The 22,971-nt window shown below is 50.2% G+C and overlaps 1 protein-coding gene and 1 non-coding gene across 2 annotated transcripts; both read right to left on the reverse strand.

The window, feature by feature from the left end:
• Window positions 1-3,539: 3,539 nt before the first annotated feature.
• LOC100282909 (nudix type motif 22) lies at window positions 3,540-7,381 on the reverse strand. The gene is made up of 10 exons (NM_001155815.2): window positions 7,206-7,381; window positions 6,548-6,622; window positions 6,409-6,465; window positions 6,075-6,163; window positions 5,888-5,946; window positions 5,446-5,594; window positions 4,723-4,860; window positions 4,393-4,551; window positions 4,203-4,307; window positions 3,540-4,042 (listed from the first exon to the last, which is right to left on the reverse strand). The coding sequence occupies exons 1-10, from the start codon at window positions 7,281-7,283 to the stop codon at window positions 4,034-4,036; spliced, it is 918 nt and encodes a 305-aa protein (NP_001149287.2). The 5' UTR covers window positions 7,284-7,381; the 3' UTR covers window positions 3,540-4,033.
• A 3,672-nt stretch (window positions 7,382-11,053) lies between these two features.
• TRNAR-UCG (transfer RNA arginine (anticodon UCG)) lies at window positions 11,054-11,127 on the reverse strand. Its single transcript has one exon. It is a non-coding gene; the product is annotated as a tRNA-Arg (tRNA).
• Between the last annotated feature and the right edge of the window lie 11,844 nt (window positions 11,128-22,971).

The raw sequence follows: 22,971 nt of genomic DNA on the forward strand, positions 1-22,971 counted from the left end.
CTGCAAGTTTGGGGCAAAACAGACATGCTGCTTCCTGAGGCGCACCGGACTGTCCGGTGTGCTTCGGACAGTGTCCGGTGCCCAGGCTGGAGCACTCTGCGAACTGGCTCCTCTCGGGTTTTCTCAGCGCTCGTCCACTAAAAATCACCGGACTGTTCGGTGTGCCACCGGACTGTCCGGTGAGACCACGGAGCAACGGTCAACTTCTCCAACGGTCGACTGCGCAGCAGTCTGAACGTGAGAGGTCAGAAGACAGTTTGCGATGTCAGATCGCACTGGACTGTTCGGTGTGCACACCGAACTGTCCGGTGCACCACGAGGACAGATGACTTCAACAATCAACAGCTCCAAACCCCAATGGTCGGCTGACGTGGCACTCACCGGACAGTGAACAGTGGAGTGTCCGGTGCACCACCGGGCTGTCTAGTGTGCCCATCGACAGAGAAGTCAGCCAATGGCTAGAATAGTGGTTTGGGCTATAAATACCCCCAACCACCACCATTCAAGCCATCCAACCATCCCACTCTCTTCATTCAATACAAGAGCAAAGAATATACTCCAAAGACACATTCAAAGCCATTTGATCCTCTCCAAGTTCCATAATCAAGTCAAGCAATCAAAAGTGTTTAGTGACTTAAGAGAGGGTGATTTGTGTTTCTTTTGTTGCTCTTGTTGCTTAGTTGCTTTCTTCATCTCTCTCTAATATTTCTAAGTGATTTGTAAAGCTAGCAAGAGACACCTAATTGTGTGGTGGTCCTTGCGGGGTCTTAGTGACCTGTGAAATTGAGAAGAAGCACTCGACCGATTTAAGTGACCGATTGAGAGAGGGAAAGGGTTGAAATAAACCCGGCCTTTGTGGCCTCCTCAACGGGGAGTAGGTTCTTTGGAACCGAACCTCGGGAAACAAATCGCCATGCCCACTTGTGTTGATCTTCACCATTTGATTTGTTTCTCCCCTCCCCTCTCCTCCACATTTATATTCTTTACTCAGAAATAAATGAAAATTGTAGTAATGTACGGACAATTTGCTAGTATTGATTAAGGGTCGGTTTGGATTCCATGTACTAAACTTTAGCAGGGTGTTAACTCTTAAATGGAGAGCTAGAGTTTAACACATGAGTAATGTTTGGATGCAACTGCTAAAGTTTAGCACATGAATATAAAAGACATCCATACCCCTAATTAATGTAAGATGGGAAGAGAGTGTAAGGTGCCGAGGGTAGAAGATGTATTTTCCTGACCTTAGACTACTTTTTAGCATACCATGTGGAGCTAAACAACCAATGAGTGTTGTTGGTCACCTACTTAGGTTCCTATAGGAAACCAAGGGAGAACAACCTTCTTCCCTATGCTCATCCATGGTGAAGCATGATACGAAAGGAAAGATAGTCAGATAAATATAATTTAAAAAAGAAAGTAGACTAGTAGTCACATGCTTGTCACGGAGTGCGATTTTTTTCACTCTTACATCTTCATTTTTATCGTCGCAAGCTTGTTGCAGCATTTTACCTTTTGGAATACAGAGTGATTCAAGTCGATTGGATTGCAAGTGCCACCTAAATGAGTGTTTACTCTTCTCCATATAGGATGGAGATCACGTGCAGCTCTATATCAAATTACGTTAATATCCCTAATTATTGTTATGCAGATCGAGCGAGCATAGAGAAGACTCTTCTGGAAGTACGACCAAGGTCGAGGCGAAGCTGGCTGGCGCGGGGCTACGATCGCCTGGCTCGGGGTCTCAGCCACCCAGCGTGCAGGGGCCCTGCGTGGAGGCGTGGAGCAGTAAACAGAGTGGCAACTGGCAAGGGAGCGAGCGTGGACACAGAGCATTTCGAACTTCGAAGTACTAGTTGGATTTTCAGAATTAAATATATATGGTCAGTTTGCACTCGTGGGAGGGATGAAATATTAGTACGAACTTCGAAGTACTTGACGAACACAAAAGAGCTACAAAGAAATTGAGATGTACATGGTGCCTCATCTAATAACTTTGATTCTTAATAAAATTAAAACTTGGATACTGAAATTGCATCTAATAAAAAGGCCCACAGTAAGAAGGCCCAGAGACACATAACAATAAGCTACATGATCATCAGGCTATCACTCATGCACATGGGTACCATAAACGTTTGCAATTTACACATCCTCTCTGTGGTGACTCCGTCCATTCACATTACACTTATCTTTAGCTTCTCCAATATATAATTTAGCCCCCATCTGATTTGTTTCTGAATCCGTCACTGCACAAGCATATTCAGTTCTTCGCTTCCATAGCGTCACTGGTGCTCTTCGGCTCTTTTGAGGCACTTCATCTTAACACCAATGACGAAGCCATCCCTTCTTTCTTCGAGTTATGAAGATTCTCCGGACAAAGATCATACCATTAAGCCTAAAACAAACTTGGGAATAACTAGAACACACTAGTCTAAGGACTTTCGGCTAATATACACTTTCAAAATAAAGTAATAAACTTTAGCACCATAAATTCAAACAGGCATGATTCCTCACTCCCACCTATTATGTTTTAAGTATAAAAATAGGCGTAATATATATCTCTACTAATGTAATGTAACGTAATATAGGAGTTTCTTCCTTCATGCGTCATCCCTCTCCCTACATGCTCACGAAAAATCCAAAAATTACGCACTCACTAGGTTTGAACCTAGGTTCCAATAAACAAATTACCGCAACCTAACCACTGTACAACTTGTTAGTTTGTGCTATATAAAGGATGTGTATTATAAATATATACTAATAATTCTAAAATAAAAAAATCGGGTCAGACCGAACCAACACTACTGGTCAAGAAGATGGCCTAGGCATGCCACGAGCCTACTTTAAATCGTATCAGACCAGACCGTGACACTATTAGACCATGTCTAGCTTTACCCATAATTTATCCAAAACATTATTTTTGTATTGTAGCTGCACTGTTCATATAGTGAAGTTTGAATATATGTATGAAGATGAGTAAAATGCTGAAGATAATGTTGTGCCTCAGGTCAACCCACTAGACACAACTCATTTAGTCATCTATAGCTTAGTAGCTTCTACCTTATTGTCCCTAATCTCGCGAGCATGAAAAAAAACAAGAGAAAAAACTTCATCTCATTTGACTCCATACCTCGTCGTTCGCACTCACACGAGTTTTTATCATGTTTAAATAATTATCTCATTTAAGCATTGTCTGCTTATATGCCAACTAACTAATTATTATTATTTTTAAGTTTGATAATAACTGATGCAAACAAACAAGTCTTAGATGCAAGGTCTTAGATGCAAGCAAGCCTTTTGATCCGTCGGACCACGATCCAATTGTATATTGTTGAGCTCATTCGCTCCCAACTCCCAAGTGTTCGGACTGAAAGGAGGTTGAGTCTGTCGTCGTGCTCTTACAATTGTTGAGCTACCCTCTTCCTTTCAAGAATCCAACCAGCCAGTCAAAGAAACATCCACAGGCTATACTCGAATTCACCAAGATGGCAATTGTGTGAAGCGATAAAAGTCAAGATGAAATATGTAGAATCCATACCCTAGCACGAACTAGTATATCCATACCAAAGGTAACAAGTATATAAACGTTCTCAGAGCAAAGTAATGTAAGCTTCACCTTCGGTTCCTACATACTCCTAGTACACCGCTACAGCAGAAACCAACAGAAGAACAGCTGACAGATTCAGGCATCACTTGCCCAGGAAATTCAATCCTGAAAGAACATTACAATCCACGGGTCATCTCACCATGTAGATTAGCATCATGATGCCGCTCTGGTGTGCCTCCTTTGGTGGTACATCCGGAGATGAAATTTATTCCGGTAGTATTCAGAGGAAACTTTAAGCTTCATGCTCTTTGTGGGCACTTATGCAGCGGTCTAAGGAGACCTATGTCAGGCTCAACAAACATGGAAATGGCACATATCTACTGCAAAGAACAGCAATCTGATGGATGTCACATGCAGTGTTCTGCACGGGTGTTTGTACGAGATGCGAATACCTCCACACTTGTTTGTGGTGTAATAACACCATCAGAACTATTCATCCTGCAAAGCAAAGACAGTCGAACTTAAACTGGCGTCGGGAGGTGACATGCCAATAGGGATAAACCAAAAATAAAACTAGAAAGAAGGCCATAAATTTTGCAGCTTTGCAAGTGTTTAACATACACAGCTGAATAAAATTTATTAATTTAACTATACATACAATGACATCTTCACTTTTTTTTGCAGCATTCCTCATCAACTCATACAGAGCAATACCACCGTTGTGGCATCCAGGCATCCGCTGCCTCATTCCTTGTAGCTCTTCCTGTAATTCAAAAGCATCTTTAGTGGTTAGAAGCATCCAAAAGCAAGCTAACGATCAGAGAGCTGTTAGAGTGTCTAAAACTCACAACGGATACTGTGTAGAGTTTAGTAGATTCATAGCCATCTTGAGCTCTAGAATAAAGCTCGCTTACGCCACTGGAATCAATGTTACATTTTGTAAAAAAGAACGCAGTCGGCCTAACGTTAACTTCTCGGCGGGAAACTCCAATGAAGACAGGATCAGTCTGCAGAATAAAATATTGATAGGTAATGAACATACTAGGAAAGTCGTGAAGTGAACAAATCTTTCTTGAATGAAAATTAGAAACAACTAAAAACTCTTTTCTATTGGATCCTGTTCATGTAGCAAACCACTATACTACACTACATGACATACTGTTTAGACCTCTACTTACTAGGGAGCTAGCAGGAACTCCAGTTTCCTCAACCACTTCACGGATGACTCCGTCAAACATTTCTTGTGAAACTCGTTCAGTGAGACTAGCAAAGTCTTCTTCATCAGTTTGATGACCCATGATTCCAATTTCTTGCGGCTGGTATAAACAAAATGAAGATCAATAATATGACATGCATTTTACAGATCTGACACAACCGATTGTTTCAGGCTTAAAAACTAAAAAAATTCTCATACACCCTCCCCTGCTCCAACTTCCTCCAAAAATGAAGCCATGTTTCCAAGTTTTAATTTTGATTCCTCTTCTAAAAATAGCTTCATAGTCAGCATGGTAACTGACAGGGGAGAAGAAACAATTTTAAGCAATAAATCGGTGAGCAATTAATGATTTATAAATTTCAGTTAAATTTCAATATACATTTTTCTTAGTCCATAATTATAACATACAGTTTCCTTCTTGAGAAGTCACTTCAAATAAACATGCTACCTCAAAAAGAAAATCTCAGCATGCTCACTGGCAGAAGAAACCACTAGATCCCACAGTACTGCAGCCTGCAGTAATGTTGTTATCATCTTTATTTTGCAGCATAAGAGAAACTATATTACACCTGGTGCTACATTTCTCAATTAGCTCTAAAAAAACTAAGTTGTACATCAAATATCTACACAGATCTTTGCTTTCATCATCTGCACTCGTATTGTCAAGCAGTCTTGAAGAATTTACCTCCGAGTGTCCTCCAGGGAAAACATAGTATCCTGGATAGTCCGCCACATTGTAGCTCCTTTGCAATACAATAATCTTTTTGTCAGATGTTTCAACTATAGCACCATTTCCCAGTGCATCTGACAAGTGTTGGCAATGTACAGAATCATCTATCAAAAGAGGAATTGTGTTGGTCAAGGCTGATCATTCTTACAGTTCTTTACAAAGATTGACATAATGTTGTCTTAGCGCACAAAATACTAAGACAGTCACTGTACCAGAGCAAACTTACTAGAAAATGGAAGGCGAAACAGATGGACGTGAATATACTTATCAACAATTTAAATTTCTGAAAGCTAAAGCAATGGAAGAAACTAGAGGACTACAAAGTTTAGATTAGATAAAAAAAAAAGGCTCTGATACACACAACCAACTGTAACTAAGCTATAAGATTACAAATTACCTTCAGATGGAACCAAAAAAAATTCCCACAATGGATTGAGATTTGTTCCCACAAATGTCCTATTTCGTGCAAGTAGAAACGATTGTTAATTCAAGGTGTTAAGTCAAAATATCGCAAAGAAACTTATAGGCTGCCAAAATTTTGGTTTAAATGTCTGTTGGAAATGAACACAAATGGTCAAACCAACCTGTAGTCTGTGAGACCCAAATGAAGTGAGACACAGTACTCAAGATCATGATCTGAGTCATCTTTGTAGTGCAAGGCATTTCCTCCATACTGAAATTCTTGATTGTTGTCAGTATTTACATTCTACTACCTGCTGGTGAATGCAGTAGAACAGATACATATACAGAGAGATTGTCTTTCTATAAAGCATGCACCAAATCACTTAACATGCAAGAAGCTTCCAGTTTTCTTTAGTTAAATACGTGTTTACCAGTAAATTGTAGCATCTTCAGGACTTCAAGTATCAACGGAGCAGAAAAAAACGAGCATACCAAGGTAGAGCTAAAAATACATACCCGAAACTTTGTACCGCTGTATAGATATGGGTTCCGCTGAAGGCTTTGGTCCCACACCTAAAAGGTCAACAAACATGAAGAATGGCAATGGACACATGCATATGTCAGATAGACGTATGATATTGGTAGGCAACATTACCTCACTTATAGATTCCTCCAAGGCTGCATCAGGATGGGGAATCCTGTCGAATGACCGACCAAACTTCACCGAAACCTTCAGTTCATAACATGAGCTCAATCAGAATGTTGCTGTGTTGTAAAGCAAGAGTGTAAAACACACTTGGTACTTCCTCCATTCAAAGAAAAAAAAAGTCCATCTAGATTTGTCCTAAGTCTTCACTTTTTTTAGTATAGGAAATTTTATAAGGATTGGTAACACAAGAGTTAGCATGACAAGATCCGTACTTCATAATATTTGAGGGCCTATTTAGATCAAGACCTGACAAATTTGCCTGGCCAGACAGCTCCCACAGGCCTAATATACGAGCGCCTGTTGTACTGTTTCTGGCCGCGCTACAGAAATATAACATCAGTTATTAGCACCCCACACACTCCTGAACGAGCTAAAGAAATACATCACGGCAGTTGATGGCAGCAGCAGCACATCCAAACACTTGGGGCTAAGCTTGTCATCCAGGATCTGGGGAAACCGATGCAAAAGTCGGTGTTGCCGCCCGCGCGGTGGTCGGACCGATGGAGGAGACGCCGTTCCGTGCAACCAAATGGACCATGCAATCGGGATGGGGACGGAGGCGAGGGGGAGGAGGAAGAGGGGGAAGAGTTTAGGGTACACGCACGCGGGAGCGAGGGAGGCCGTCGGGGCAGGAGAGGAGTATCTTGAACGCCGTGCCCGGATATGCGCCGGAGGCGGCCATACTGGGTCCCGGTGCGGGTGGCGCGGCGACGGAGACGGTCGAGGGGCGCGGGGTTGGCCGGTGCGGCGGCACGTGGATAAAAACCTACGGGTTTGAGTGATAGTTTGTACCGTGGCTTTCTTGGTATACGTGCCAACACATGTACACGTAATAAATGTATGTGTATAATTATGTGATCGTGAGTATATCCGCAGGTTTGTAAACGCTCCATCCGTTGGTTTCTAGTCAAGTTTGGGTCGTGCTCGCTGAACTAGTACGAGCCTGACACGAAATAGATAGCATGCAGCCTGGCCCAGTACAAAATAGAAAAAACCGAGCCAGCACGACACGTTAGACGGGCTGGGCCGTGCTCCGGTTGGTGGCCCGATGGTCCAAATAGCCCGGCACGGCATCATGGGCCGTGCTCGGGCTAGCCCGGCACGAGTTAGGGTTAGGGAACGACGGTCTCGTGTCGCGCGATATATTTCCAGCCCCAGCCGTTCGTTCCTGTGGTGGCGGTCTCGGTTTAGGCCTTTAGGGTTAGGTTCTCAGCGCATCGTTTCCTGTGGCGGCGACTCCTTGGCTTCTCTTCCGCGACTAGGAACGCCACCGCCAGTCCGCCACTCCGCCAGTCTGCATTCGCAAGCGGCCAAGCCCGCCGTCGCTCCTTCCCTCCTCCTCCTCGGTTCCTCGGCTGAGCAACTCCTCGGTCCCTTCTGCGACTAGGAACACCGCCAGCCGCTGCCGCTCCTTCCCTCGTCCTCCTCTTCCTCGACAGTCCAGCCGCGACCGTCGGATGCCCAGATCCCAGGAAACGATGTGCCATGCGACCGCGACCGCGAGTTCAACCGGCCCACAGCCCACTCACAGCTCCAGCAAGGTTTGTTCACATCCTCTTCGTCAGATTATTGTTAATTCCTTGGTCCGTTCACATCTGTGGCTATGATTCATGCCCCCCCGCCCTGGGAGGTCGAGCTCTTTATATACGGTTGTTTTGATTCATTCCCCACTGAATCTGATTACTTAGTTCATGAGCGTCTGACCTTACAAATTACAATGGGGAGGAAGAGGACAGCTACTAGAAAACCTTATGCTAGTAGGACGATAGATGGTTCCAGCAGTCCTTGCGCACTCGCCCCAACCTTGGAAGGTAGATCTGATGATGGTAGTGCAATAGATAATGCCTCATTACCAGTACATGGTGCTGGAGGTGTACCTGTTTGTAGTGGTAGTTCTTCCTTACCAGCAGATGGGGGTGGAGGTGTACCTGTTTGTAGTGAAAGTTCTTCCTTACCAGCTGATGTGCTAGTGCAAAGTGCTGCTAAACCATCTGTTTCCAGGGCAGAGTGCTGGAAACATATGGATAAGCGGGAGATTGTTGAAAATGGTATAAAAAGTTATATTGTTGTATGTCATTATTGTAAAACTGAGTTGAGTGCAGATTCTGCTGGTGGCACTGGACATCTGAATCGACATTTTAGAGCTTGTTTGAAGAAGGTAGGGCAAACTCTTGGTGCAGGTGTGCAAACTCAACTTAACTTCGCTGTGGATGGCACTGTAAGTACATGGGTTTACAATCCACAAGTAGCACATGAAGAAATTATTAAATACATTGTTTCTGAAGATTTACCTATTATGATGGGTGAAAGCCCTAATTTTAAGAATCTGATTCAACGTGCTTTCTGTCCACAATACCAACCTATATATCAGTAGAACTACTATAAAATCTGATTTAATGTTGCAGTATCGCAAACATCTTGCTGCCCTTAAAGATAATTTTAAAAAAGTTCAGTTTTCATTTGCTTTAACTTCAGATATTTGGACTTCATCACATCAAAAAACTAGCCACATTTCTGTTGTTGCACACTATTTGGATAATTCATATTGTCTTCATAAGCGTGTTATAGGTTTTAGAGTGATGAATGATTCACATACTGGTTCTGCAATTGCTAAGCATATTCTTGAGGTGGTTAATGATTTTGATATAAGTAATAAGATTCTGTCTATTACTCTTGATAATGCTTCCTCAAATACAAATACAATTGAATCCCTATCCCCTCACCTGCATTCATACATAGATGGTTATATTGTCTACCAAAGATGTGTGTGCCACATTATTAATTTGGTTGTTCAGGATGGCATAACAGTAGTTAGCAAATATTTGGATAATGTCCGTGCTGCTGTTCGTTTCATAACAAGTACCCCTCAAATGATTACAAAATTCGGTGAGTATTGCAAGGCAAATAATATGAAACAAATGAAATTTGGCCTTGATATGAAGATAAGATGGAATTCGACCTATCTTATGCTTAAGAAACTACAAGGTTATGAGAAAATTATAACTATTTTTGTGAATGCTAATGCTCTTGATCTTGATTTGGTGCTAACTGAAGCTGATTGGTATATGGTTAAACATTTTAGAGAGTTTTTGATGCCCTTTTATGTAGCCACAAATGTTCTATCAGGTGTTTACTATCCTACATCATGCTTAGTCATTGATTACATTTGGTTAATTGTCGAGTCATTTGCTAAGCACAGATCTGATTCCCTTCTTTGCACTGTTGTTGCTCCAATGGAGTTAAAATTTCTAAAACACTTTGATAACATATCCCATATATATTGCTTTGCAACTATTTTGGATCCTAGAAAAAAAACTTGATGGGTTACAAACTGCTTTAGAAAGAATTGGCGACTTGCTAGATATGGACTATTCGGATGCTTTTAATCATGTGAAAGATGAATTATTTCGTGTTTTTGGCTTTTACTATAACAAATATGGTGAAAGTAATGTTACAGGAACAATGGGTGAACATGACATAGAACATTCAGATAGTTCTTTGACAGCCCACTTATGGAAGAGATCTAAGGGGAAAGAATCTTCTAACTCTACAACAAATCAAAGGTGGAATCCTAATGCTGAATTGAATCATTATCTATCTACTAACTTTGCAGCGACTGATCGCACCTTGAAGGGTGATAAGGTAAAATTACTTGAATGGTGGAGGGAACACAAGTACAGTTTTCCAGTATTATCTCATTTTGCTAGAGATATTATTCTTGTTCCTGTTTCTATGGTTTCCTCTGAAGCAACATTTAGCACAGTTGGTAGAATTATTGAAGAAAGGAGGTCCTCTCTTGCACATGAGACAGTGGAGGCCATCACCTGCCTTAAGGATTGGAAAAGAGCTGACGATAGAAAACAACATCAACTTGAAGATCCTGAGGTTGAACAAGCTTTTGCTGATTTCAGTCATGATTAGTGTTTCTTTTATCTAGTTCATTCTATTAATGTGGACTGTTATTGTAATATGGACTATTATTGTAATATGGACTGTGGACATTAAAACTTTTTCCGATCTATACTCTTTTTCTTACAGAGGGAGCCCCACATTGGGGTGTAAGGTTTTTAACGAGGCAGATCGAGGAATAAAAAGTAGTTTCCCTCAAAATTTTGTTTGTGTTGTCTAATTTATTGTAACAGTTTATTTAAATATATGACTTGTTTTCCTCAAATTTTTATTTATGTTGCTTAAAGGGTTTTGGACTTATTTCTGTATATGACTTAGTCACCTGAAGCACTCTTACGGGTCGGGTCTGAGCCAACACGGGCCGATATAAGCCCGCCATACTTTAGGGCTTACATTTTAGAACATGAGCATGATTTAGCCTGAAGCACGATGGGCCCGTGCCGGGTCACGCCCAACCTGCAGTACTATTGGTTTCAAACCCATTTTCATCTCTCGCGGTCCTGGTCAATTAATGCAAAACGAGTGGGAAAAAGAAAATTAAGTCGACCACAGTGGGAGTCGAACCCACGACCTTCTGATCCGAAGTCAGACGCGCTAATCCACTGCGCTATGCGGTCGTCGTTGTGTCAATCAAGCCTCCATTTTTTAAATTGATAGTATTACGCGCATTCTGCCAACTAGAAATGTCAAGGTGCGTATGGGGATCCGACCTACGCAGAATTCTCCATTATGGTTATTAGGATTAGAGTAAGATTTTAATCTTTATTATTATAGATTTGAGAAAAATTATTTCCTCAAGTATGTGAGTGTGGGTATGAAAAAGCAGAACCTAATTAACTATGGATAATATTTATCTTGTAAAATTATGTGTGCACCCATCCACCCATCGCGAGGAGGATAACTAGCCGCCCCACCCACCCTTTGTTTTTGTTGTTTTGCATGAATAAACAATATTTTCTTATTAGATATCGGATTTTTTTATGATGTATTGTTGTTGTGTGTTGGAACTTACACACGGGCACAAGTCGATCCAACGGTAGGGGGAATGTAGGCACAAACAGGGTTTTAGCACGTGATGGCAAAAGCACTGTTTTTCTGGCTTCTCACGGGCACTGTACAGGGGTATTTATAGGTACCTGAGCGCGCAGTGCCTTGAGCTAAGGACGCATGTGCCCTCAGCTACCTAGATTATCCCCGGAATATTCCCATAAAGCGGGGTTACAGACCGTAATTACAGGGATGTCTTCACAAATTAGGCTCGTAACGCACGGCGGCCACGCGGGGCCCGTAGCAATGGGCCGGATCACACGTGGGCCTCCGAGCTGGACGAAGCTGCGCTGTGGGGTGCCCCTCGTCGCCAGTCTTCGTCTGATGCGGTACATGCGAAGGGTGTCTCTGCCTGCTTTGTCTGTTGGCTCAGTTGCTGCAGCGAGGACATCGAGCGAAGGGAAGACTTCGAGCGAAGGGTGGCGCCTATGCCTTCGCCCCAACATTTGCCCTCCGAGGGACCAGTTCGACAAAGTCACCTGGTGCCGAAGACGTCGCTAGATGGCGGAGACGCTGCCCTCGCTCGAAGTGGTTCCGCGGGGGTTTTTGATATGACCGTTGATTGACGGCGTACTGTTGGATTGCGGGTTTCCCGAAGCGCCGCGCCCTACCTATAAAAGGGGGGCGGGGGCCGGCGCTTTTTGAACTTTACTTTCCGCGCTCCGCGAAAACCCTAGCCGCCCGCCGTCTTGCTGCTCGTCTGCCCGCCGCGCTCTTGTTCGCCGGAGATCTGGCGCGAGTGAAGCAGACTGCCCGCCGCCGCCGACGGTACGTAGCGATGCCGTCTTCCTCTTCTTCCGCTGCCGCTACGCCGCCGGCCGGTTCCTCGCCGCCGGCCGCCGCCTCGTCGGAGGAGACGCTGAGCAGTTTGATGCCGGAGGAGCTACGCGCCGGCGATACTGTTGATTTCGGCGTGTCGCGAATGTCGTCGGCCCGCGTGGAAGATATGCAGCGGTTGGGCTACTTCGGCGGCGGAGTTGCCCGTGCCCCGGGGACGGAGAAGGTCCCCGAGCCGGAGGGCGAGTTGGTTGTTTTCGAGGCGTTTTTTGCCGCCGGTCTCCGCTTGCCTGCGCATCGGTTTGTTGGCGAAGTCCTGCGCAGGTTCAACGTGCAAATACATCAGCTGACGCCGAATGCCATGGTGGCCCTGTCGAAGTATGTCTGGGCGACGACTTCGTACGGCGGACAGCCCTCGGTCGAAGTTTTTGCGAAGCATTATTGTTTACACTGGCAAAAGAGGATGATCGGGGACGAAGTTGCTCAGTTCGGGTCCTGCACATTCACGCCGAAGACCGGCAAGACCACGATGCCGGTAGTCGAGTTGGTCCCTTGCGCCCGCAACAAGTGGGGCAACTGGAATGAATTTTGGTTTTACGTTGCTGAGGGTATCGTCGAGGGCCACAAGGGACTTCCCGTGTCCGAAATGTGCTCTCATTTTTACTCGGCGTACCCGCCCTTTGAAGTGGCGGAGGATGATGTGGACGAAGGGGCCCTTCGGTATGCCGCCGGCCAGAGCAGCGGGCGTGACTTGGTTGAAGAGTTTGTGGCGTACGGGGTATGGCCCTTGGTGCATGGTTGGGCGTTGGGCGAAGTATGCCCTCGTCAGATGCCTTTCTGTGGTGGAGAGATGGTGCGGAGTCCCGCCTTCGCGCTAAATCTGCGAAACCGTGATGCGGCCGCCTTTGTGCGTGAAGCTGAGGATGAGGCGGTGCGGCTTGTTGGGCGTTATGTGCCGAGGACCGAGGGCCAGCGCAGCTGGGAGATCCGCGGGTCGAACGACCGTTTGAATAGGGTCTTCGAATTGAACCAACTGCCATATGACGGCTATCCAGGTCAAGACGACGCGGACCGCCGGGGGAAAAAACCGGTGGTGGAGACTAAAGACGACCCTGCGTCGGCGGCCGCCCCATCCTCTAAGAAGAGGAAACTAGGTACTGCCATGGGAGGACTTGGGGTGTCCGATGGGTTTGCTAGAGAGTTGATGAGGACATGCGCGGCCCCGGGGGAAAGGATGTCTTCGCCCGAGCTCCGGGTGTCTTCGGCTCGGATGCTGAAGGTTACCGGGGGTTGCTGGCCTAGGAATGTTCCTATCCCCCGCGCGGCCAGCGGGGACGTTTTTACATCTCGGATGGTTCGTGAATGGAGAGTTTTTCCTTACGGGCGAAATATTGCTGCTGTTGTGTCGGCAGTGATGGACAAGGATCGCCAGGGGGCTGCCCAAAAACGGCAGGCGGCTATCAGGATTGTTGACGCCAGGCCAAAGAGGCAAAAGCGGGGGTCGGCGACGGCTGCGGCCCCCGGCGGAGGGAAGCCGCCGCTGGCGGCGAAGTCAGGCGTCCCTGCATCTAGCAAGGCGCCAGAGGCAGCGGCGGGCGCCGGAGGCTCCAAACCGGCGAAGGCTGTGCCGCCGCTCAGCAGGGTGGCGGAGGCCGCGAAGGCGGCCCGAGCGTTGCCGCCGGCAGGCAAGCGTGTCGCCGACTTCGCCACCGACATTTGTGTGGATGACTATCTTGGTGGTAAGTCGCTGGCTTTCTCTCTCTTTTTTTTTAATTTCGTTGGTGCATTGCAGGGTCGGACGAGGGCCAGCTTGCTACAGCTGCGCCTGACGCGGCGGTCGCGACGGCTGCCATAGTGCCGAAGGCAAGGGGCGAGACTCTTGGCTCCGGGGGCGAGGCGGCGGCCCTCGCGGTTGTCAGGGACGAGGCGGACGCAGCGATCCGCTGGCTGAAGGAGGTGTCGGAGGCGCTGAGTCAGGTCTGCTGGGCTATACTCTCTCCCCCCCCTTTTTCTTTTGGGGCAACGGCCTTACGTGTGCTCTGCATGTGGCTGACTTCACCAGCCGTACTGCGTCGGGGGCCCTCACGGCAGCTGTGTCTGCCGAAGTCGAGAGACTTCGGACGCAACATGCTGACGCTGTCCGTGAGAAATCAGCCTCCGACAGCAAGTGCCGTAAACTGGCGGACAAGGTGGCCGCGTTGGAGAGGGAGAAGGCTAACCTCCGGCGCCAACTGGCGGCGGAGAGGAGGGAAGCCAACGAGGCCGTCGCCAAGGAGCAGGCTGCGCAGGCGGAGGCCAAGCTGGCGCGGGCGGAGGGCAATCTTGCCAAGGAGCTCGCCGAACATCTGCAAGAGCGGCTCACCGCCCTGGAGAGTCGCGCGAAGGGGGCCGAGGCCGCGATGCGTGCGGAGGCCGAACGGACGCGCACGCAGCTTATGGATACATATCGTGAGCTGGGTGCACGGACTGGTGACTTCGAGGTGCCGGACCGAGAGCCCGGGCTTCGTTGTCTGCAATGGGTGCAGGAGGAGCTGCTGGAACTCCCAGCCGTCGCGGGGGGGTTGATGTCGTACGCCTCCCTGGTCACCTGCGAGGGGGCGATGAATGCGCTCTCCCGCGAAGGGTGCCGGCACTTCGAGGCCTTCGACCAGGCGGATGAAGATTTTGAGCGAGATATCTATAAGGTCGAAGACCCCGTGGTGAAGGAATCCACCGGGGCCCTCTATGACCGGATGTGGGGTCTGTACGGTCGTGAGGTGGTCAGGAAGCGGGCGGAGGCGGCGATGGCTCAGGTAACATTTTCGTTTGCTTGGCGTTTGTTGGATGTGGGGCGCGCGTGTGGTTGCTGAATTTTGCATGCTTTGGCTTAGGCGTTGCGTGGCGAGCGGGTGGACGACCTCGGGGCGCTGAACAGTGCGCTGCCTGATCCGGAGCCGACCCCTGCGGAGGCCGCGTCCGGGGTCGCCCTGGAGCCAACCCCGGAAACCGCGGAAGACGCGCCGGATGCCCCCACATCCGCAGCGGCCGGCGAAGACCTGCCCCCGAAGGTGGCCGAAGGCGCACCTGATGCCCCCGCGGCGGCTGCGCCGAGTACTGAAGATCCCACGGTGGTGGTGGCGGAGACGACAGCGGAAGCAGCGGCGGAGCCAAAGGCGGAGGCCTCCGCAGCGCCAGGGCCTTCGCAGGTGGCGTAGTGGGTGTAATAGGGTTGGGGAATTTTGGATATGTTACTGAATTTTGGTTGCTGCGCAGGTTCAAGATTTTGGGCCTGCGCACGCAACCGCTACTGCTAAATTTTTGGCGGCTTCGGCCGCGGAAGGTGGTAATGAATGTGGTGGATCTGGATCTGAATTTTCTGAGTTTTTTGGTGTTGCTGATTCTGGGAGCTCGGTTGAGTGGACTGAGGAGTCGTTGGAGGAGGATTTGGACTATTTCGCGGCTTTGGATGTGGCTGCGGCGGAGACCTCGCCGCGCGCTGCGGACGCGCAAGATGTGCCAGGTCCTAGCACCGGGCGCCGACGGCGAAGGGCGGTTGCAAAGCGTAGAGTTAGCACGGAGGAAAGGTCTCGGCTTCGTGTGAGTAGGGCTGGTCGGCAGGAACTGTTGTCTTTGCCGGCCGCCGCGAGTACAGGGGAAGGGGAACTGCGGAGTCTTTTTGCGGGTGAGGAGCTTAGGATAATGTTGTTTAATTATAGGGAGATGGGAATTATTCCTAAGGTTGAGCCGATGTAGGGTGTGGCGCCCTCGCGCGTATATGTGTAAAGGCTTATACGATGAAGTTGTGTGCCCTCGCTCGCCTGTGCCTGCGGAGGCGTTGTGTATTTTGCCTAGTATGTTTTGTTATGCTGTGCTGGTGTGATTATAGTCGGTTTTAACGCGGACGGTTTGATGCTGTCGTTTCTGCCTTTGTTGTACTAGTTCGGCTGCGCCTTTTAGGCGGCTTCTGCGTGGATGGTCTTCGTGGTAGACTTCGGGGTTTTTCGCACTTGTTGTGCTATTTCGGCTGCACCCTTAGGCGACTTCTGCGCGGATAGTCTTCGCGATAGACTTCGTGTTTGTCGCACTTGTTGTGCTAGTCCGGCTGCACCCTTAGGCGACTTCTGCGCGGATAGTCTTCGCGATAGACTTCGTGTTTGTCGCACTTGTTGTGCTAGTCCGGCTGCACCCTTAGGCGACTTCTGCGCGGATAGTCTTCGCGATAGACTTCGTGTTTGTCGCACTTGTTGTGCTAGTCCGGCTGCACCCTTAGGTGACTTCTGCGTGGATAGTCTTCGCGATAGACTTCGTGTTTGTCGCACTTGTTGTGCTAGTCCGGCTGCACCCTTAGGCGACTTCTGCGCGGATAGTCTTCGCGATAGACTTCGTGTTTGTCACACTTGTTGTGCTAGTCCGGCTGCACCCTTAGGCGACTTCTGCGCGGATAGTCTTCGTGATAGACTTCGTGTTTGTCGCACTTGTTGTGCTAGTCCGGCTGCACCCTTAGGCGACTTCTGCGCGGATTCGTCGCACGCGAGGGTGGCTAGCGCTTAGCCTCGCGGTGACCTCGAATTGGTCGAATGTCGAAGACCGTCGTCGCGGTCTTTTTTCGACGCATGTTTTTGCGGGGGATTTTTCACACATATATTACATGGCTCCGCCTCGTTAAAAACCTCACCCCCTGGGAGGAAAAGAGTGCGGGCCGGTACAAGATTGTTTTTGGCGAATTACAAGGGCGAAGTCAGCCCTAATGAGTCAAACAAAAAATTTGCGAAGGTTGTCGATGTTCCAGGAGTGCTCCAGGTCCTCGCCGTTTGGCGTTGTGAGCCTGTAAGCGCTGGGGGAAGCTTTTGTCTTGACTATAAAGGGGCCCTCCCACTTGGGCTCCAGCTTGCCCCTGGACTCCGTCCGAGCTGTTCGGACGAGTACGAGGTCCCCCTCGCTGAACTCCCTCGGGATGACTGCGTGGTCGCGCCATGCTTTGGTCTGGGCTTGGTATTTGTTTAGGGCCTGTAGGGCGAAGACCCGGTCTCTGTCGATGAGATCTTTTGAAGTTGGCTCGTCCACGTCGGGGACGGCTGACGGGACTGTTCGCGGGGACCCATGCTTTATTTCTTGCGGGGTCATGGCCTCCGATCCGTATAGAAGGCGGAAGGGAGTGAACCCGGTCGCCCTGCACTCAGTCGTGTTTAGTGCCCATATTGCCTCTGGTAGCAAATCGGTCCATCTGCCCTTCTTTTCATCAAGGAGCATTTTCTTGACAGCTGTGAAGATTTTCCCGTTGGCGCGTTCCACGACCCCATTGGACTGCGGATGATAGACTGAAGCGAAGGCAGGCTTGGTGCCAATGGAGAAGCAAAAATCTTTGAAGTCTTGATTATCGAACTGCTTGCCGTTGTCAACTGTCATCTCAGACGGTACTCCGAAGCGGCAAACAATGTTCTGCCAGAAGAATTTTTGGGCAGTCTTTGATGTTATTGTAGAGACAGCTCGCGCCTCGATCCATTTGGTGAAGTACTCGACAGCGACGAAGGCGAACTTAAGGTTCCCCTGAGCGGTGGGCAGGGGCCCGACGATGTCCAGGCCCCAACGCTGGAGAGGCCATGTATGGGCGATCAGCTTTATATACTGCGAGGGGCTGCCTGACCGAGGAGAAAACTTCTGGTAGGCCTCGCAGGACCGGGTGACTCGATTTGCGGCGCAAATCATTGCGGGCCAGTAAAAACCCTGGCGGATCACCTTAGCAGCTAGGGCCCTTGGCCCTGCGTGTGAGCCGCACGTGCCGCTGTGGACTTCGCGTAGGATCTGCATGCCTTCGGCTTCGGTGACACACTTCAGCATTGGTTGGCTGACCCCTTTTTTGTAGAGCTGGCCTTCAATCAGTGCAAAGTCTCGGCTTCGATGTTTGAGGCGCTTGGCCTCACTGACGTCGGCTGGATGATAATACCCCTGTAGGAACAGGGTTATTGGTGCCCGCCAGTCCTCGGTCATGATAAGGTTGACTATGCGGTGGCCCTCGCTGTCGTTGGTTATTTGGAGCCCTTCGGGGCTCCGGACGGCTGGCGTGCCGATGATGTGGAAGAACACGTCGGAGGGCAGAGTTTCGCCCCTGGCGGCAGCCTTGGCCAATGCGTCGGCCTCTTCATTCTTGGCCCGATCCACGTGCTGCAGGGTGAACCCCTTGAATTGCCTCTCGAGACTTCGGATGGCCGCAAGGTACTACATGAGCGAGGGGTTTTTTGCCGCGTAGTCTTTCTCGACTTGGCCGACAACTACCTTGGAGTCTGTTTTGATGATGCAGGTGGTGACTCCGAGGGCCCTCAGCTTGCGGAGGCCGAGGATGACTGCTTCGTATTCTGCTATATTGTTTGTGCATCTGTCGGATTCCAGATTGAAGCTGAGTCGTGCTGCATATCTGTGCTTGACCCCGACTGGTGAGGTGATGACTGCAGCGACGCCAGCCCCCGCATGGCACCATGCGCCGTCGCAATGGATCGTCCAAACCTTCCCTGCGGATGGGTCTGGCTGTGTTGTTGGCCCAGTCCAGTCGACGACGAAGTCTGCCAGGACTTGAGACTTTATTGCTGTCCTGGGCTCAAAGCAGATGTGGTAGCCGGAGAGTTCGGCCGCCCACTTGGCAATCCTCACCGACGCCTCCGGGTTTCTGAATAATTCGCCGAGTCCCCTGTTTGAGGTGACCCGGACCTTGAATGCTTCGAAGTAATGGCGCAGCTTGCGCGACGACATGACGACTGCGTAGGCAATCTTCTCCAGCTCTGTCATGTTGCACTTGGACGGTGTCAGCACTTCGGAGACATAGTATACGGGGCGCTGCCTGACAACGCCTTCGACAGTCTGCTCCTGCACTAGTGCCGCGCTGACCGCATGTGGCGAAGCCGCGACATAGAGCAGCAGGGGGAGCGAGGGGTCGGGGCTGGTGAGGACGGCCAACTCTGTCAGGTACTGTTCAATGAGGCGAAGGCTGCCGCCTGCTCTGGTCCCCAGGCGAAGTCCTTTGCGCCACGGAGTGTCTTGAGGAAGGGGAGACTTCGCTCGGCGGACCTGGAGATGAATCTGTTGAGGGCGGCCAATCTGCCTGTTAGTCGCTGGACATCCCTGACGGACTGCGGAGGCGTCATGTCTAAGATGGCCTGAATCTTTATTGGGTTGGCCTCTATGCCGCGGTGTGATACCAGGTAGCCCAATATTTTGCCTTGGCGAACGCCAAAGACGCACTTTTCCGGGTTTAGGCGGAGTTGTGCGTCTCGCATGTTCGCGAATGTTTCAGCGAGGTCGGCGAGGTGGTCCTCCTTGCTCTTGCTGGCGACGACGATGTCGTCCACATATGTAAATATGTTCCTGCCGATTTGCCCTTCGAGCACAGTTTTGGTGAGCCGGGAGAAGGTGGACCCGGCGTTCTTGAGTCCCTCCGGCATTCGGATGAAGCAATATGTGCCGAAGGGTGTTATAAAGCTGGTGCTAGCCTTGTCTTCTTCCTTCATGTATATTTGGTGGTAACCGGAGAAGCAATCGAGGAGGGACATGACTTCGCATCCGGCCGCGCTATCGACTATTTTGTCGATCCGTGGCAGCGGGAAATTGTCCTTTAGGCAGGCTTTATTGAGACTGGTGAAGTCGATGCACATTCGCCACTTCCCGCTTTTTTTCTGCACCATGACGACATTGGAGAGCCATGTGGGGTAAGCCACCGGCTCGATGAATTTGGCCTCCAGGAGGCGGTGCACCTCTGCCTTGGCGGCCTTCGTCTTCTCGTCGGACATTTTGCGAAGGCGCTGCTTTTTCGGCTGCACCGAAGGGTCGATTCCCAAACTGTGCTCAATTATTGAACGGCTAACCCCGACCAGGTCGAGGGCCGACCAGGCGAAGACATCTTTGTTCTTGGCCAGACAGCAGAGGAGCTTCTCTTCTTCATGCGAAGTAAGGTCTTCGCTGATAATGACTGTCTGCCTGGGCGTGGCCTGGTCGAGGGGGACAATCTTGGTCCCGTCGTTGCTCTGCAGCTGGGCCTTGTCGTGCTGCTTATTGGTTGGGCTGGCAAGCGCGGGGACCTCGCGCTGGGCCGTGAGGCAGTGCACGTTTCTTTGACCGGGCACGAAGTCTCGCTCTATGTTGCGCGCAGTCTGTTGATTGCCGAAGACTGTGATGACGCCTAACGGGCCTGGTATCTTCATGCATAGGTACAGTCCGTGAATGGCTGCTTCGAACTTATTAATGGAGCCCCGGCCCATGATGGCGTTGTAAGGATATACCATGTCCACAATGTCGAAGGTTATCTGCTCGCTTCGGGCATTGGGTGCTACACCGAAGGAGAGAGGCAGCTCTATTTTGCCGACGGGGAAGGTGCCCTTGCCACCGAAGCCATACAGCGGGTTGTCCGAAGGCTTAAGCAGGCTGTGGCTTATGCCCATGCGATCGAAGGCGTGAAGGAAGATAATGTCCGCCTGACTGCCGTTGTCAACTAGGACTTTGTGCAAGTCCCAGCCTGCCACGCTGCAATTGATCACCATGGCGTCGCAGTGGGGGGCACTGCGCAAGTCGACGTCCCGTGCGTCGAAGGTTAGTGGTATGTGGGACCACTTAGTCTGCACAACTAGACCCGTGACGGCGACATGGTTGATGCTGCGGTAATGGTCCCGCTTCTGCGGTTTGGTGTCGAAGTCAGTGCTGGACCCCCCAGTTATCATGTGGATGACTCCGCGATATGGTTGATCGGCGAAGTCCTCCTGCTTTGGGGCATTGGGGATGTTCTGATGTTGCTGGTGTGGTGGTGGGGGTGGAGGAGGTACGATTTGTACTTCCTGATGGTGTTGGTAAGCGTGGTGCGGTGGATGCGGGGCGGGAGCGTGGATATATGGTGGAGGGGGTTGCTGGTAATTGTGCGCGACAATTCTGGGGTTGTCGGCTGGCTGCGCCCGTGCCATCCTCTCTCTGGTAGCCTTCGTTTCGGGGCAGTCCTTGGTTTGGTGGGCGCAGTCTTCGCCGTGGAAGAGGCAGTAGAATCGGCGCGGCGGCTGTGTGCGCCCTCGGCCCCTACCACGAGTGCCATTTCCGTGGCCCTGGGGGGGATATTCCTGGCGGCGAGGGGGGTCAGCAGCGGGATGCTGGTTGGCGATGTTGTGCACTTGCTGCTGGCTGCGGCCGTCTCGACCGGAGTCTGGCTGCGGAGTCCTTGTCCACGTGCGGCTGGACTGTGGGACATCTTTTGGCTTCCTTTGGGACTCAATCTTGCACTGGTGGAGTTCTTCGGATCTGGCGTACTTTTCAAAAAGCTGATATAACTCCTGGAGGCTCTTTGGCGGATCTCTGATGCAATGGCTGTATAGGACACCGGCGCGAAGGCCACTGATAGCATAGTGGATGGCAATCTGGTCATCGACTGAGGGCAGCTGTGATTTGAGTGTTAAAAATTTGCGGTAATACTCCCTCAGAGTCTCCTTCTCCAGCTGCTTGCATAGCGAGAGTTCGGCCAGGGCGTCGGTGTCTGGGCGGTACCCTTGGAAGTTGAGCAGGAACTTGTCCCGGAGACTCCTCCAGGAATCAATGGACAGCGGAGGCAACCTGGTGAACCAGGTGAGTGCCGGGCCCTCGAGGGCGATGATGAAAGACTTCGCCATTGTGGCGTCGTCCCCTCCGGCAGATGCAACGGCGACCTGATAACTCATTATGTATTGAGCCGGGTCGGTGCTGCCGTTGTACTTGGGATAAGTCCCTGCCCGGAAGTTAGCTGGCCAAGGTGTCACTTGCAGGTGTGGCGCCAGGGGACTTCGCTCATCGAGATAGTTGACCCCTTGGAACGACGCGGCGTGCGGGAAGGTGAAGTCGCGCTGGGGGAAACGCAGGTCCTCCGGTTGGGCGCGGTGTTGCAGGGGGGGCCCATGCTGCAGGCCGAAGTGGCCTTCGCGCGTGTCTTCGAGTTATGCGCGCTGCTGGGTGGGTGCCTCGTGCTGCAGGCCGGAATGGCCTTCGCGCTGCATCAGCGCAATCTCCCGCTCGAGTTCTTGGGCCTTCTGCTCTTCGTCGCGTATCATTTGCCGCACTTTGGCTAGTGCGGACACACGCTGGCGCTTGGCCTCCAGTATCTCCTTCTGCCTCTGGAGATTGTGGTTCTTGAGGCGCAGGGCGCGGAGCTGTAGCTGTTCTTCTGCTGAGACGCCGAGGACTTCACCGTCCTCGGTGAGGTCTGCGCCCTCCGGTGGTGCGAAGCCTGAGGGCGGCTGCGGTTGTCCTTCAGGGTCGCAGGTGCGAAGGGGGCCGTCTTCGCAGGCGCGAGGAACGTTGTCTTCAGTGGCCTCTTGGTGGGTGGAGTGGGTGAGGGCGAGGGCCTTGCCCTTTCTTGCGGCGAGCAGTGCTGCCTTCGCAGCCTCGTCAGCCTTCGGGTTAGCTCTCTTGGGTGCCATCGCGGGTGGTTTTCTCGTAGCACGAACGGTGGGCGCCAAATGTTGGAACTTACACACGGGCACAAGTCGATCCAACGGTAGGGGGAATGTAGGCACAAACAGGGTTTTAGCACGTGATGGCAAAAGCACTGTTTTTCTGGCTTCTCACGGGCACTGTACAGGGGTATTTATAGGTACCTGAGCGCGCAGTGCCTTGAGCTAAGGACGCATGTGCCCTCAGCTACCTAGATTATCCCCGGAATA

This window comes from Zea mays, chromosome 6, assembly GCF_902167145.1.
Source record: "Zea mays cultivar B73 chromosome 6, Zm-B73-REFERENCE-NAM-5.0, whole genome shotgun sequence".
NCBI lineage: Eukaryota > Viridiplantae > Streptophyta > Magnoliopsida > Poales > Poaceae > Zea > Zea mays.

Bases quoted from the DNA above. Each gene is read 5' to 3' on its own strand.
- LOC100282909 (NM_001155815.2), bottom strand. From the start codon at position 7,283: ATGGCCGCCTCCGGCGCATATCCGGGCACGGCGTTCAAGATACTCCTC. The intron at 6,623-7,205 runs GTGCGTGTACCC...TATGAACTGAAG, and splicing joins ACGGCCTCCCTCGCTCCCGC to GTTTCGGTGAAGTTTGGTCG. The intron at 6,466-6,547 runs GTAATGTTGCCT...TTGACCTTTTAG, and splicing joins TGGAGGAATCTATAAGTGAG to GTGTGGGACCAAAGCCTTCA.